Source organism: Centroberyx gerrardi, chromosome 5 (genome assembly GCF_048128805.1).
Source record: "Centroberyx gerrardi isolate f3 chromosome 5, fCenGer3.hap1.cur.20231027, whole genome shotgun sequence".
In the NCBI taxonomy this organism is placed as follows: domain Eukaryota; kingdom Metazoa; phylum Chordata; class Actinopteri; order Beryciformes; family Berycidae; genus Centroberyx; species Centroberyx gerrardi.
In genome coordinates, this window is record NC_136001.1 from 25,191,565 (window position 1) to 25,209,260 (window position 17,696).

The 17,696-nt window shown below is 44.3% G+C and overlaps 1 protein-coding gene across 2 annotated transcripts in view; it reads right to left on the reverse strand.

The window, feature by feature from the left end:
• Window positions 1-17,696, reverse strand: part of LOC139907913 (paxillin-like) — a 30,167-nt gene that overhangs the window by 3,028 nt on the left and 9,443 nt on the right. The window contains exons 1-10 of one of the 2 annotated variants that reach the window (XM_078283489.1): window positions 13,264-13,336; window positions 11,683-11,861; window positions 11,425-11,510; window positions 11,150-11,289; window positions 10,740-10,935; window positions 10,408-10,555; window positions 2,985-3,143; window positions 1,850-2,023; window positions 666-747; window positions 189-337 (exon numbers count right to left, since the gene is read on the reverse strand). In XM_078283489.1, coding sequence (XP_078139615.1) covers window positions 189-337; window positions 666-747; window positions 1,850-2,023; window positions 2,985-3,143; window positions 10,408-10,555; window positions 10,740-10,935; window positions 11,150-11,246 — 1,005 coding nt within the window. In that variant the 5' untranslated portion in view covers window positions 11,247-11,289; window positions 11,425-11,510; window positions 11,683-11,861; window positions 13,264-13,336. Of the gene's footprint in view, window positions 1-188; window positions 338-665; window positions 748-1,849; window positions 2,024-2,984; window positions 3,144-10,407; window positions 10,556-10,739; window positions 10,936-11,149; window positions 11,290-11,424; window positions 11,511-11,682; window positions 11,862-13,263; window positions 13,337-17,696 lie in introns of those variants that run through there. The other variant, XM_071894427.2, reaches the window with a different exon arrangement.

Sequence of the window (17,696 nt, forward strand, 5' to 3'; positions counted from 1 at the left end):
AGGATGACTTACGGCTTGTCATAAAATGGCCTGATGGACGATTTCTACGACATTAAAATCATGTTTTAGATCTAAATTTAAAATGTGTAAGAATTCTGTCTGGTCGTAGGTTAGTAGTAGTTTGCACATGTACTTAATGCACAAACACAAGACACACACATTCATCCCAGATGCATGGAGTGACTCACCCTGCAGACGAAGCATTCAGGGTGCCACAGACAGTTGAGAGCGGAGATGTAGTTCTCGAGGATGGCTCGGGCGCAGCCACCACATTTCGGGGCAAACATGTCAAAGTAGTCCTTTCTGCAGAACGCCTTGCCATCCTTCTCATGGAAACCTAGAGGGCAGCAAAGACAACACATTGACTCTCTCACAGTATCTGCATACTTGTTCTGATAATAGGGAGACTTTCAACTCTACATCTCACTAGCTGATGTGCAATAGGATAAACTTTCACTGACTAGTAAATGAGCTTCTCTGGTGGGTGCGTCTCCCTTTTCTGTAGTGTGAGGCAGTTTCATGGCTGTAAATGCACTGCTCAGGATGCTAGCTTGTTACGGGGCCTTATCTCAGCTGAATTCCTTTTGGATACAATCTACGTATCTACGAAATCACCAATACACTGATATTAATATGTGTACGGGTAGTGGAAAAGCGTCTGGTACCTTCTGGTCCAAAAAAGGCTCCACACTGGGCACAGAAGAAGTGCTCCGGATGCCAAGTCCTGTCCAAGGCAGTCACTACTTTCTGTGAGACAAAACATTGCAAGGAGCAAACAATCAATCATTCAAAGTTGTGAGCACATTTTAATATTGCCTAAAAGCTACGACCCATAACCGCTAAAAACAAAATATAGAAATGGAAAGAAATAACTGGTTCCTCATGTTATTCTAATGGAAAGACAGCACGCATGATCTAAATGCAGAAGTGAGGCAGAGGCCAGGAGAGGGCAGGCAAGTTCTAAAGAGGCGATGTGCACAGGCAGCGTGGGAGGTGCTGGAATGCTATGACTGTTAGCTCATGTTTTCCAGACCTGATAGCATTTCTCAGCAGCTTCAACTGGAGACGCACATATTGTACATGTTACAGAAGATTTCAAACACCCACAATAGCAAAGTTTCGGCAGGAGGCCTAGAAAAACTCGCTGTGAAGCGCTGCTACAAACCTCTCTACATCTGAGCTGTAGTTTTGGTAAACTCAACTGTGTGTTTATTACTATTGCAATAGGTATCAGATGGTAGTTGGAATCAGACCTTTAGTAAACTTATTTGAGGTATGAGAGAGAAGGAAAGCAAGGAGTGATAGATCAACTGGGTGTGCGCCTGACACACTCAGAGAGGATGAATTAGAAAGCCTTGGCAGTGAGTCATGTTGGCCTTTCCCCAGGCTAAAGTCCACAGTCTACTTCTCTTCCATTCCCTTTGGCACGTGTGTGTGTGTGTGTGTGTGTGTGTGTGTGTGTGTGTGTGTGTGTGTGTGTGTGTGTGTGTGTAAGCAACGGCTGAGAAACACAATGGAGTGTGTCACTATGAGGATGTGACTGTGCACTGACAAGTGAGAAAGAAAAGGGCATACACTGACATATGAATTAGTCTCTGCATAGACAAGACAACTAAAAGCCACTTCACTTCCATTGCACCTAGGACTGTCTGACGTGTGTGTGTGTGCATGCATGTCTGTCTTACTCCTGAGTGTCAATGTCTACAGTGAAAGGCAATCTCTAACACATGGTGATTTCTCCAGTAAGCCCTTAATCCATTAATTTATAAATAAATAAACCACATTATCCCATTCCTCCATAGCATATGTGTATGTATGCGTGCATTTACTGTATGTGTGCATTACTAACATCCAGAATTGGTCCATTGCAGTAGTGGCATCGCGGGGAGAACAGGCTGTGGTAGTCTTTCTCACAGTAAGGCTGTCCGTCACGCTCAAAGAAGTTTCTGGAGCCTATCTCCTCCTGGCAGTGGGTGCACACAAAGTGCTCAGGGTGCCACGTTCTGCCCATGGCGGTTACCACCTGGTATAGGGAGACACAGGGCAGTAGGTTAAATGAGCAGCAAAGGGAAAGGCCTGGTCCTGCAGAGAAAACTGACACAGCTCTGCATGTAAGAGGCAAAGGGCATATCCTACTCCACATCCATTTGATGACAGGATAGGATTGTATTTTCCTTGGTATTAAGAACTTATGACTCAATGTTACAATAGCAGAAAGTAGCTTGCAGAGAAAAACATAGTAGTAATGGGTATTATAACAATTTAAGTGATACACAGTATACAGAGAGAAAAGCTTATATTGGTTAACTTTGATTTGTGCTTGTGACAGAAATATACTCTTGGATTATGCTGCACAAGCTGTTTGGAATAATTTTATGGTCATTTTTTGCCCTTTCTGGATCTCTAAAGAACCAGGATCCGGCCACTTTAGTTGTTTTGGAGAAGGCTGATACAGAGCAGTGCTGGCAAACTCACTGTGTGTTATGTGGATATACAAACTTCACCAGTGCTTCGACAGACATGATGGTGAGTAGATAATGACCAAATTTTCATTTTTGGTTGAACTACAACACAAGGAGCCTCAAAAAGTTACATCTTAGCCAAATGCAAGAATACAAACTATGTAAATTTATAAGCTTCCACTGATTGGCTGCCAATCAAATTATAGCTGAATTATTTATGGTTGAGTGGGACTGACCTCAAGCAATCAGCCTTGCCCAAAGATATGCAGAACATAAGCCAACACTGCATATCTTATTAAACTCGGGCAAAACTAACTGGAGTGAATTCATTTTTCACAACATTCTTATAACATTCTCATAAACAAGCGACATGGTTCATCTAAAACCTTAGGTGCTTCAAACTTTGTGTGTATATGTGCGCATCTACGAGCATGCATGTGTGAATTTACTGGTGTGTGTACCTATGGATGCTTGTTTGCATGTGTATTGATGTCTATGTGTATGACTCTGTATTGTCATCACCTGTCCAACAATGGGTTTCTTGCAGGCGCCACAGACGCCCTTAGCCACGGTCTGGACTCCGAGTCTGTTGAGGTCGGACTGCAGGCTTCCCAGCATGTTATCCAGCTTGTTGGCTGGTTTTGGAGGGCCAGTGGGAGAACTCTTCCCCTGGGACTGGATCTGACAGAGGTGGAAAACCAAAATGGTTTCTTTAATGATGTTCTGACTGGGTGGAGGAGGGTCATGTTGAGGAAAACTGGTCGGTTATACATATACCATTCAGATGTACATGACAAAATACCAAAGGACACATTTATAAAGTTGCGCAGTTATAGATATCCTGCACTACATACAGCTTATGTACTTGTGTACTAAAATGCACTTGGCAACACATAGTCCCGCATACACAGCAACATAGACAAGGAACATCAGCATACTCTCCCAAAGAATAAAAAAAAAAAAAAACAACATTTAGCCACAGAAAAGCATAATTTATAGAGCAGTGAATACAGTCTAAATATCATTTTGGTGCTGAGGGGTTTCTTCCTGTGTGAAAGAGCACCCAAATACAGGATTTCCTACTTATGGTTTGGGCTGAGCTGATGAGAGAGAAGCAAATTAAACTTCAGCACATTGACTCAATTATATGTCTCTAAAGACAGTGGTCAATCTAGAAGGTGGTATGCCCTGTCTCCCCTTTGGGGTAGACTCAGACTGTTGAGAGAAACAGAGAAAGTACTAAGCCCGAGAGCACACATTCGACTCAACCATGATAAAATACGCATGTTCTCATCAAATCTGAATCTTATTCAACTTTTTAAGTCTTTGATGATTGCTTTCTATTATCAGTATTGTGTGTGTCTCAGAGTGTCTTGCTAATCTAAGGTAAGCGAACACAACTCTTCTCAAATGGTGTGGTTATTGGAGCTTCATGAGTCAGTCACATTCCACTGAGGGAGAAAATAGCATCTCTGGTCCATGTATTCGTATTCATATTTTCTCTCTCTCTCTCTCTCTCTCTCTCTCTCTCTCTCTCTCTCTCTCTCTCTCTCTCTCTCTCTCTCTCTCTCTCTCTCTCTCTCTCTCTCTCTCTCTCTCTCTCTCTCTCTCTCTCTCTCTCTCTCTCTCTCTCTCTCTCTCTCTCTCTCTCTCTCTCTCTCTCTCTCTCTCTCTCTCTCTCTCTCTCTCTCTCTCTCTCTCAGAATAACAGCCCTCATGACCCACCTGACCTTTGACATAATAAAATAGCCTGGTGTCTAATTGGGCCTTTGACCTGGATGCATATAAAACTCTAAACATACCAATCTCCTACTTCACAAGTGTTCACCTAAAGTACTTCAAAAAAAGACACTGTGGAGTCTGTCATATTCTACAGGAGGTGATGGTACATGGCATTCTACACTGACATGCTGGTCCCTAACCCAGTGGGACCTGTTGACGGAAGTCCTGTGGGAGATGCTATAACTGTAGTGGTAACTGTGCTGTCATGTGCCAGATTAGGTTTCGGTTGCGCTGCGAGCCTCCCATTCCTGCACATGGCAGGACAGTTAGTGTGGCTGGAACACGGGAGGTACCACCCCCTTCTCCCCTGCAAGCTCTTAAACTCTTCACTCCAGTCCTGATCTGAAAACACAGCCCCTGGCGCCGTCAGATGTCGGGATCAGGAAAGGGAAAATGGCTCAGTCTCTAGCTTGAATGTCAGGCCCCTCGTAACCTGGACCGACTGGATTTCAGACAAAGCCTAAAAGAGACTAGATGTTGCCAGGTAGCATGACTGGAGAGCAGGAGCCAAAAATAGAGCCAGTCACCAGACAAACTCCATCTGACACACAAATACAGAGGCTTGATTGCTTAGATTTGGATAGCCTGGTTCCAGACTCCTGAATCGTGTCCCGCCCACTCTTCAGATTTGATTGAGTGATTCAGAGAGTCTGGTATTGCTCTATTCAACTGTGATTTCTTGATTGGAAAAACGATCGGGCCAATCAGGGCCTTTGTGGGCGGGACTAATGTTTGAACCGTTCATGCAATGGTTTTTCATTGGCATTTCGGCAGAATAATATTTGTTGAAATCATTCCTTAACCAACATATTGTCTTTGCAAAGACGACCAACATTCTTGGTAAAGTTAGTAAATACGGCCAGCATCAGTGTCACTGAAAATGACTCAGAGCGGCCGGATACGTCAGTCACTAGTGATTGGTTCGGGGAAAATCAACACGCCCCCACACAGAAAACGGCTAACATGGAGACAATCTCAGACTGAATAATGGAGTGGAATATCAGGCTAAGATTTGGACAAAATAACAACCAAACACGCTCATTCAAGCTACACAACTGATTCTAAGTTGCACTACAAACCAAACAGACACAGCAATAGAGTCAAAGTCTGGAAGAAAGTGGATGATATAAAACAGAAAGCAGGATAGTATGAGATCAATGAGGAGAAGTGACAGAGAAGAGGAGAGGGAGAGATGAAGAGAAGTGATCCGTGCCTGCATTGGTGGGAAGATGGGGTCATACTCGGTCTGAGAGCCCACCGACACAAAGACCTTGGGAGGTGGAGGTGGTGTGACGGGCTTGGGAGGGGGGCTGGGTGATGGAGGGGGCTGGACAGGGGGAGGTGTGGGTTCTCTAGGGGGAGGAGTAGGCTCCTTGGGGGGAGGAGGGGTGGGTTCTCGAGGAGGAGGAGGGGTGGGAGGTGGAGGAGGTAGAGGAGGAGGGGTCTGCTTGATTGGGGGTGGCTTTTTGGGTGCTGGTGGGGGTTGCGGAGGGGGGAGGACTTTTCTCTGTGGGACAGGTGATTCAGGAGGTATGATGATCTGGGGGAAAGAAGAAGAAACACAACAGATAGAGGAGAGCGAATAGAAGAGAGAAAAAAACAGGTCAGAATGAAGCAAAGGATATGGAATGAGAAACACCATTGGCACCACTCTTTGAACTGACTGCCAGTGATAAAACTAACTTTAATGACAATGTGATTAAAACATCTTATACTAGGACTTAACATCTGCCACTGAATTCTTTGACCCAAGTCCAAATGTAGTTAAAAGATGGGCCAAACAAACATAAGCTAAACCATCAAAAGCAGGTATGATTTTCCAACTCTGGGTTTAATGTGGTCCCAGAATACCACTGACGGCTCTTGCTATGCGTCTGTAATCTCTACCTTATCCACAGATGGTGGGGCCCCTTCTTCCCGTGTTCGCTGTGGGTTGGACATGACGATGACCCCCTCTGTCAGCCAATCATCTGGCTGCTGTTTACGCCGGCGCTCCACCCGCCCAATTCCCAGTTTCCCCTGAAGCTCTTCAATGAGACGGTCTTGCGAGTTGCTCTTTTTGACAATGACCGGTCCCATTTTACGTCGCAATAGTCCATCCCGGTACATTGGATGCACATTCGAGGTCTCTTTGGTGCGGCGGATAACTGACTTGAGCTGGAGAGTGGATGATAAGGAGGTGTGGGTGCTGTGGGTGTGCCATTTAATATGTTTGGTTACGATCACAAGCATGACCGGCTCAGCACAGGATCTCTCAATCAGCTGGCTAAAGCCCTCAAGCACTGGCTCCAGAACATGCCTTTGTCAAAATGCGCTGGAGTTTTTGTACAGCCTTCCTTTACTCGAGAAAGTCTGGTTGCAGAAGCTAAGCATGGCCTTCCAATCCATTCAAATCCATTCTCTACAATCAAGTCTACTTCAAATGAGTCAGGTATCTGTGGCAAGGCATGCTGGATAGCTGAAATCAAGATGACGCAGCTCTGTCAAAAATATCTTGCCAATATCTGCTCATGCCAGACCACATCAAGGCTGCAGAAACTGATATATTTGATCAAAGAAGCACAGTTATGATACTTGTTTGGTAAAACAACACTCAACATTTAATACAAGCATGCTCTAATCCAATCTCAGGGTTGCTTGTGAATTATATGTGCACATTTTTAGTGCATATGTGCGCTAGCTCAAATCATTGAGGAAAGCATCCTCCCTGTGGTGAAGTGATGTCATCTTGTCATTTTTGAAACAGTGTTTGCATCATCCTTGAGTTGCGTAAACATGGCAAGCCAGGCCCTGTGACTAACATAGCGATGTCAACTGATGCAAGTAGAGGCGTGCATAGACATCCTTTCAGCAAAGTTTTCAACATCAGCCATAAATAGTCAAACGTCTGGCAGATTCTGCCTCAAGCCAAATGCGTAATCGCTACGCAAAAGGGAGAAGACACTACATGCACCACACCTCAAGCATAGACTGAGGAATTTATCTTCATCAAGATGCTTTGTATACTTGTACTTTTGCACAGCTCCTGGAGTATCTGTAGGAGCGGTTCTCCCAAAATAAGCTTGTTTCAACTACTGACATGACAGAGCTCAATTTTGAGTGAGCCATCGTCTGACAAAGCCATTCCACCATTAGTATCAGTGATAATCAACTTCTCTGCATCTCTGTTACACCTATTAGTGTTTAGGACACCATTGGTGTCACCAGCAGATGATGCATTACAGTGGGGCTTAGGCCCCATGGCCTAATAATAGAAAGACCAGATGGGGCCTTGAAGGTTCCCCAGCCCTGTGCCAGCAGCTTATTTTGGGAGAGCCAAGATGAGCCTCCTACTTGGCCAGAGGCAGATAGTCGTTCCACGGCAGAGGGCTGTTGTGTGGGCAAGTCCAGCACGACATCTGGGGTCCCAGGGCAGGTGGAGGGGGTCAGACAGTCATCCATCCAGCTGGACTCAGTCATGGGGGTCAGTGTTCCCTCTCGGCTGAGATCAGGATAAATCCCTTCCTCCTCCTCCCAAGGTCCATCTTCATCTCCAGGAATGACATACCCTCTCTCAATGGAGAAGGAAGCAGGTGGCTGGTTCTCCCCGGCCTGCTCTCCTGCTCCGTCTGGTTGGGTGACACTGAAGGCTAAGAGTTTGTCTAAGGCATCATCCAATAAAGGCTCCCGGCATGGCCAGGTTAAACCCAGAACCTCATCTCTCTGTTTTTCTGTAGGAAGTGAAGACAGGCTATTTGGTGGTACAGTGAGGAGTGAGACTGGTGAGGCTCTGGGACTGCTGGTACCTGGAACTGTGTAAGTTCTTTTGATGACAGTTGCTGAATGGGGACTCTTAGGAAGTGCACTTTCACCCTTTGGAACAGTTACTGGACTCGAAAGCCTTGGAAGTGTTAATGGGCTAGCACTCTTTGGGACTGTTTCTGGACTAGCACTCTTCGGGACAGTTAGTGGACTAGAGATATTAGGGATTGTCACAGGACTTGTACTTTTTGGAACCGGACTAGAAAGCCTTGGAACTGTCACTGGACTGGCACTCCTTGGCACCATTTCTGTACTGGTAGGAACTATCACTGGACTAGCATTCTTTGGAACTGGACTGTAACTTTTAGGGACTGTTATTGGGCTTGTACTTTTGTGAGGTGGAACTGGACTGGACTTATTGTCAACTGGACTAGGACTTTTAGCTATAAGAACAGGACTGGGACTTTTGAAAAAAGTAACAGGACTAGGGCTCTTGGAGACAACCACTGGACTGGGGTTCCTGGCAACAGGCCCTGGGCTAGGGCTTTTGCCAACAGTAACTGGACTTAAGTTCTTTGCAAATGGACTTGAGCCTTTAATAGCAGGAGTTTTAGTGACCGCCACATGTGTAGGGCTCTTGGCTCTAGTTTGACTGGGAGGCTTTAGGGTACTGGAGACACTGAGGCTCTCCACATGAGAGGTCTCAGTAGTGACTCTGCCATCACTGTCTTTCTGTTGGATCTGGGAGTACTGAAGGCTCTTGGATGATGTAATCATTACAGTGGCACCAGCTGAAGAGGTTGGGGTTGAGCTAAGACCAGAACAAGCATCTTCATCTATATGGAGTTCTAGTGGGAGAGGGGTACATGAGGGTGTAGTGTCACTGGAGGGTAGAGGAGTATCAGCTGGACCAATATGAGGGTTTGTAGGTGAGATTGTCACTGCTAGGACAGTTGGTGAACCAGCTACCAATGAAGGGTCTGCTGCTTCCAGATTCACAGACAACTGAGAGCCAGACTATAATGGCCGCAAAGCACGTACAAAGACAAGACATACACAATGGTAGAGAAAAGAGAAAGAAACCAGGAAAAACACATTGAGAATGAAGGGAGTGAAAAATGAAGTTGCCTCACATACATGTAGCTTAAAGCAATATTCCACTTAGTTTTAACATGGGGTTTATTTGGCACTTGACCGTCATCATGAAAACCATAATATAAACTAATCACCAAGATCGGATGCAGCTGGGACGAGTTTGTAGTGTTCGGATTTTTACTTCACATTCATTTGAATGAGGCCATGAAAATAACCTGAACACTTACATTTAACACATTCGTGAACATAGTCAACAACATATCTCGCTACTGTGATTTTCAATTGACATTTGGTCCAACGTTTTAGAACATAATTTCGCCCAATAGCATTTTTATTAATAGGAGAGAACATAGCGGAGGGATATCATTTAGGAGAGAAAGTTCCTGTTTGGGAGACTGGATCTACTTAAATACTTATTTTTAAAAACGAATTTTAGTGTAAACCAAGAATAGAAATGCAAAATGATGAAGGACCCAGGACTGCTTTAAAAAAGCAGGATATGTTGTTGAATTGGTTCACCAACGTGTTAAATGTCGTGGCCTCATTCAAATGAATGGGAAGTAAAAATCCGAATGCTACAAACTCATCCCACCTACATCCAATCTTGGTGAGTAGTTTATATTATGGTTTTCATGGCAGTCAAGTGCCAAATAACGCCCATGTTGAAACTAAGTGGAATATTGCTCTAACAAGCAGAGGTCACTCAGTATCTCAAAAGTAAGTTTGTTTCTACGCAATTCAAAAAAACATAGTAATTTCACATAAAATAAGAAAAAATTTTCAACATACAATTAATTTTAGAAGTAAACTTTGTTTTAGATTTTTTTAAACTAATGACCTAATTCTTTTGAAGACGAGGAACAGAAACTACAGAAAGCGTTTCTCCTAGGACACATTTTACTGATGCACAACTTCCCCTGCTCTTGCAAAATGACAATCAGACGAACAGAGCAAAATATGATAATCTTCATCTCATGGTCATGTGGTACATGATTTTTTGATAAAGTGTGACACAAATTTAATCTATGTGTAAATAAACACACGTTTACGTTTACAGAGTATCTGTTCTGGAAAACTCTAACCCTGCTAAATCAGGTCCTGTGGTACATTGGCAGTACCAGTACTCCGTACAACACTGTTAAACAGCAAATATGAGAAGGCAGTTGAATATTAATTATAGTTTGAGCCACTCTTATTCAAAGAATGAGAATAACTTATATGCAACAATATACCATACAAATTGACATTCCACCATCACGTTTGCAAATGAGCCTTCCTCTTTTTTCCATCTCTCCATCAATTCTACCCACTTGTGAACCATACTCACATTGCTTTGGACTTTGAAGTCAGACAGGGAGGCCATTAGCTCATCCAGCTCTCGTGTGGCAGAGGAGGCAGACATTCTGGCTTGTTGCTGCGCTGGCGTTTCCTCTTGTCCGTCTGTTAGGTCATCTGACACCACTAAAGGTGTGGGGCTAAAGAAGACAAGAATACAACCATCTCAAATGTTTGGCTATTCACACAAAATACTGAGAATCTGAAACCACCTACAACAAAACAATGTTTAATATTAGCATATGACACAACATATTTGTGCATAACATAGCATCCAAGTATATAAGCTTAATTTCTATGTTGCAGTAACAATTTGCCTCTTACATGGGTGAGGGCACCGAACTTTCCAGTTCATCTAGAAGGCTTTCTACGCTGGGTCGTACATCCTCTATTCCTCGAGCTGCTGCATTGCGCTTGGGCTTCTCCATTACAGGTGGAGGGGCCTTGCCTGGAGTAGAGACTCCATTCTCCTGGACATAGTGGTTGATGCTGCTGGCAGGCAGCGGGGGAGTTGCCTCTTCTGTGACAGAAAAGACCACAAACTGGGTTTCCTGCATTGCTCTACATGGTTTATCATCATTCAAACAGCAAGACAACAAAATGCAACGGGGAGAGGGAGCAGCCCTGTGTGATACCACAGAAGTAGAAAATATGCAAAAAAGGGTGCGATCTTGGTTCAATCACCTACATATCAGAAAGCATTTTGCAAATTGTAAAATAATCTCTGTGTATACCTTCTGTGGGGAAGGTGGGGGTGCTTTGCTGGACAGCGTTGAGCTCCAACAGCAGGCGGTCCAGCTCAGACAGGTTGCTGCCCAAGGATGAGCTCATGGCAGCGGCTGATGCCTCACTGCTCTTCTGCTTGTTGGGGAAACTGTAGAGTGGAGTAATTCAAAACCAGTTACCAGTTTGTAACCACTGTTTACCATCTACCTTTTGGAGGTTACAAAGTTATTGCAAGATACTACTGATATACTGTCCATCGAACTGACATGTTTCCAAGTCCTACCTGTATACGTGGTCCTCTTCACCAAGGGGTTGGGTTGGACTGCTGCTATCTCTAGACCAGGGACTTCTCTGAGCAGAGCTGAAGGACTGAGGAGAGGACGTTTTACTCACCACAGAGTATTCAGAGGACCATTCATAAATGTCTGAGCTTCATTTTATTCATAAGCAAGTGAAAGCATTTTAAAAGAGTGAGGAATTTATGTTCAACTTGTAATATTTCGCCCTGTGTATATATAGACGCATGTATGTGTGCATTTACCTGTGTTTCCTCTAGGCCGTTCAGGGCTTGCTCAGAGGGAGTGGGCGGGGCTTGGGGTGGAGAGCAGATGTCCTGCTGGGTCTGACTAACAGGGAAAGAGTAGGGCGTCTCATCGGACAGGAACAGTGGCCGCTTGGAAATGTGGGATGTTGTGGACTCAAGGTCCGCCAACAAAGCATCTACAGAAAAACAAAACACAGATCCTATCATCACAGGTTTGATCCTTGTTACACTCACAGATACTTCATCCATTTAGAAGGTAACCTTAGGCATCACTGCTATTAATATTAGTGCTGCAATGGACTAGAAATCTGAAACTTCACTTCTATCATCATCACCAGTGTGTTTTCATATACACAAGACCGAATAATTACAGCTTCTTTCTCAGTGGGTCAAAAACCACGCAGCACTGACATCATGGGAGGAGGAGCAGAGCTGTAAAACCTGAATCATGTAGACTGTCACAGCCTCTCCTCTGATTACTCATTGACCCCAGTCTGCCTGGAGTCTTGACACCTCTCACAGCCAAGAGTGGCGGTCAAGTATGCAATCAGGTATACACCATCATGTCATCATCATCATCTACACACACAGTTTCCATCTCTGCATGAAGTGGTTATTTACAATTCTGAGAGGAACAAACAGCCAAGAAAACAACTACTAATTCAGCAGTCTTAACCAGGACATAACAGGAGGATACATAACATTATAGGGGATTTAATGAAGCAGACAGACTGTATTACTGAACACTTGGGCTTATTTTAGCATGCTCACTCACCACAGCAGTGTTTGGTTTCTCTTGCAGAATTTCACAAGAGATAATAAATAAACCCTAAATGCACTACCAAGTTTGCTATAACTACAAATGTCTTGCATATGAACAAACTATTTATACATATTAATAATGTGTTCTCTATTAACTCTGTTAACTAATGTAAACTTCTCAGAGACACTTGTGTAAACCACCAGTGAGACACAGCAGACACACCACTTAGTTTCTGAGGTTGTTCTAAAAACAACCTCAGATGAAAAGCATACTGAAAATTAACCAAACAAACTCAACCTGTCTGTGAGGGTTGTATTACTCTATATCCAAGGCGGTTTGAATACATTTCACATGTAACAAAACCAATATTACTAAGGTATACCGAACAGCACCTGCTGCACTAAAACTCCATAGTAAGCTAGAGCACTGAGGCAGAGAAACAAATCCACAGCTGAAGCAACATGGAGAGGAGACATACCTTAGATTAAGACTAGCAGTTACACACACCCAGGGAAGAGAGAGGAGAGAATGCAGAGGGAGAAGAAGAAGAAGCGGAGGAGGAAGAGGGCAACCCAAACAGACTGTCTGCCAGGCAGGAACTGCCTTTCTTAACTCTACCATCAGCAGGAGGGAACAAGAGACCAGGAGGAGGGGGAAGAGTGGGGAGCAATTGAGAGCAGAGGAGGGGGTCGGGGTAGAAAGGGGGAAGGAGGGGTTCATTTTAATGGCAGCAGGCTAGGTTCACCCTCTCCCCCCTGCTGCTACGACAGTCTCAGCCTTGCCGCCTGAAAGTTCAAGTAAGAGTTACTACTCACGTAAATGATGACCAGCTGAAAACAAGTCTGAGGATGGAGCTGTCCAACTTTGGTAGGCTATGTGCCGCACAACAGCCAACACAAGCGGTTGTGAAATAAGTGAAGGAGAGAGCAAACAGACAAGAGCTCTTATCGACAGTGTCATGCCCACTAAGGGAGTGGTATGACAAAAGTATATAAAGGTATAATCAGCCCCTCCTTCACACCGTCAGCTCAATCCCTGCTAAGGCTCATGACTCAGTCTCACATTTACCATCTTCAATAAGACACATTTCAGCAAATAGGTCCAAACTACGTTTTTTTTTAATCTTCAAGTTTATCTTCAAGTATTACAACTACGATACATGATCTGCCTCACAATGTATTGCGTATTCATCCATTCAGGACAAGATCTTTCTCATCGGCAGCCCAATAACACTCATCCATATTTAGCTGAAAATGACTGGTATGTATACCGTAGTAGCATCAGTGCAGTAGTAGCATGGGCCTAGTGCAATGCTTTGGCCTCTGGCCCCAGACAGAGAGGAGACACAGCAGAGCTAGACCAACACCAGATCCACTTGGACCGACTTAGCGTTAGCATGGTTAGCATGCCAGTTGACAGGGTTTCACGGCAGAGGCTCCTTTCTCCACATGGACCCAGCAGCCCCGGCACATTCCACAGAGCTTCATTATGGATACAGCACAGCCCACTGTTTACACTACCGCAGCCAGATAACTGTGGGTGTATGTGTGTGTCTTGATCTCTCGCTTTGTAGCAAAAAAAAAAAAACACAACCATGAAAGTGAGGAAGAAGTTGAAAAAACCTGAACATCATTCTTCATACCAAGTATGGTCTATAATAAAACCTACCACTCAAAGAAGCTACAAATCAACAGCGAGCCTCTACACAGGCAGGTGCACTCAACATTGCAGTCTCTCAGCTTTACTCTTTTTTAGATTGTACCAGTAAAAAGAGACATCAGCTACCAAGATTGTGACTTCTAAGAGGTTTTCCTGTGTTCAAAACCAAGAGGTTAGGACATTCTTCTTTATAATGTTTCCCACACTGCAGTATATAACATGTTTCCCAAATCATTAGATCAACCACACCAGACAGGATAGTAGGCATTAATGCAGCTCCACACAGGCCACCTCACTTCATCCCTATATTCTCTAGTCCCTCTCGAAGGGGGAGAAAAGCCAGATTGGAGGGAGCCAAGACATTCTCTTAAAGAGCACACTGCATTAGAAGGAATAGGCCAAAACATGATTTAGATTTCATCTGAAAAGTCTCTGGAGTATACTGCATAAATAAATAGTGAGCGTGTCTGGAGGCCTCATTACATGTTCATATCTGTTGCTGCTGTCAGAACGGAGTATTACTGCAGCTGGTGGCAGGCACAATCAACAGATGCTAGTCCAGATGGTTTACATGAGAGACATTAATCAACTTAGCTCTCACAGTTGAACTAGCATCAACTAAGGGCATAACAACTCTGCTGCTGCAAACCATGGTTACTGAACAAACACTGTAAGTCCTCTAGGCTATATAAAATATGGCGACATATTTAGTTACTCGCTGGCTTGTGAGAGATATGAATCACTTGATGCTGCTTTTATTGTCCCTGAATCAAGATGAAACTGAGTTGAGATCACAAACTCTTGCACTCAACAATGTGGTGAGTAGATGGTCGTACTTTAAAGGATGCAGCCTAATTAGAAGCAAAACAGAAGACCTAAGAGCCAGTAGCTTTAGGGTTGGCTTTATTCATCAAACACTGTGTGCTAGGCATGCTCCGGCCCATCCACGCACTACGCAAACACACAGAGGTGTGTCGGCCTCCTCTGCCAAGGGAACATGCCATGACACACTGCCTCCTGTCCGAAGCACTTAGAGCGAACACTCCCTAGTTCCCCAGTGACCGAAAATGGAACTGCAGTAAAACGAGGAAATCTTGTCAATCTTAAAGTCACACTGAAATGAAAAATGACTTCTTCACACCTTTAGCTTATTAACTATCATATCATGTACCCATTTGAAATGTTATGCCAAAAGAATGACAAAAATGTTATTTTATTGTATTTTTCTATCAAAATCGCATTACTTTTACTCCCTGGAAAAGGGAAAATCTTAAATGGTCCAACCAAGACAGATTTTTGAGCAATCCCGCCCCTCCATCCCTCTCATTAAAAAAAAAAAAAGCCTTTCTCTCCCTAACTGATATCCCATTGGTTTACACTTTGAATGATCCCTCCCCGCATTATGTCCTGTTTCAACAGGAAATACATCACATAAAGGAAAAATGAGCAGTCTGAATTAATCATCCTTATTCACTGTATAGAGTGGCAGAAACCTTTGGGGATAAATTTGATCAGTTAGAACATAGCATATTTCAGTGCATGATATCCCATGAAAGAGAGTTTTCAGCCTAAGATTAATAAATTTTTGGATGAAGGGAGAAGAGCTCTGTAAAGCGCAGAGACACTTGAGTCCCTGTGAGTGGCTGACAGACCCACTCCCTCACCACCTCAAATAAATTTAAATCTAACACATTAGCTTCCGTGTCGACAGTTTAACGCAACACTAAACGCGCGACAGCAGGGGACACCTGGGAGGAAACAATGAGGAATGGCAGCGAAAGTGTCGAGAGAGACGGAGAGTGAGAAGGGAATGTGTTCGCGTGGCACAGGCCCGTCCTCAGAGGCTGAAATGTGGGTTGACGCAGATTAAGGAGACTCCCTTCCTCCCAGATGAATGGTGCGCATTTTAATTACACCAGCGCTGCTCCACATGGGGCTCATTACAGGAGAGAGAGAGAGAGAGAGAGAGAGAGAGAGAGAGAGAGAGAGAGAGATGGAGGGGGTGTAAAAGGGGACTTGAAAGATTGGGGGGGGGGGGCAAAAGGAAGGATGATAAATGAGTGGGGAAAATTAAAAATAAAGAGAGAGGGGGACATGAGGGGAAATGAGGATAGGGAAAGCAAAGCGTGTTAACTGAAGGACTTACAACCAAAGTAAATGTTGGATCTGCACCTACATTACAGCCTTTTAGAATCAAAATCAACAACAATGATGAATGGGACCTAATTGGACCAAGCTACTACTACTCCTACTCTGTGAGGTTTGATCAATAACAGCCCTGGACTTCAACAGAGCAAAGCCTCCATTATCTCTGACAGGACATCCTGCCTGCACTACACACCGCTTGAATCCCTGTCACTGCTGACCGCTGCATAAAGCCAATAAATGCTGTCTACCACTCAACAGAGACATCGAGGATCACTTAGGCCCGCTGGAGGTGGTTCATTTCAGTAGATAAGCCCTATCAGAAGTAACACTAGGCGTTCCGCAACAAAACAGAACCTTCTGCCACCTGCAGGGGGTGACGTTGAGTTGTGTGTGAGAGCGAGAGCGAGCGTTTAGCTTCCCTTTCTTGTCCGGGGCTCATGTGCAGAAGGGGCATTATCTGCAAGCTTCGTAAATGCCAAAGCGTTTACAGTGATATGAGCATATCGCCGACACCAACAGGAGCGGATGAATGTCAACTGCAAACCTGCAAGATTAAAAGGGTAAAGTTGATGCGCAGATAGAATCAACTTGTTCCTTGTTCTCTGCACCCCCCCCCTCCCCCCTCCCCCCCTTCTATCTCTCCTTCCCCTCTTTCCTCTCATTTCTCCTTTCCTTCTTCCCTCTATATCTGATGGGCAGCAAGGTGCAGCGGCTGATAGGAATTCCACACATGCCACAGCTTGAAACACTTCTTCCATATATGAGAGTAAGAAGAGAGGAGGGAGAGAGAAAAAAAAAGAGAGCTGTACACCAACTGAAGGAGATGGTGTGATACAGAAGAAGACGGGGAACTGAAGGCAAGATAGGACAGATGAAAGAAAACACAAAAAAATCTATTTATCAGACAAAGACACATTCTGTTCTGAGTAACAGGGAGTGGCTAAATGTAATGCATGTAAAACTGTAATATAAATGCAATATAAAAACAGCCTCTCCTGGTAGAACAGGGCCTTCGTTTATCAGTGTGGAACATGAGTGTGTGTCGACCTGAAGTGACAGCTTTTCATGTTCTGTCGTGAGAGAGGTGGCCTTCCAACCTGACACAAGCTGACACACCATCACAACGATGATGAGGCCCTTTCTCTGCTTGCGCCGGAGGAAAATAAAAAATCAGGACAAGATGGACACACACACACACACACACACACACACACACACACACACACACACACACACACACACACACACACACACACACACACACACACACACACTCCCCTCCGGGCTCATGTTAGACAGCAGAGGGCCTGTGCCTGTGTTCATTTTGAGTGCTTCAGTGGGTCCAGCTGTTTCATAAATGACACAAACACGAGATTAAATCACTGGCAGTAGAAACACACACACACACACACACACACACAAACACACACACACACACACA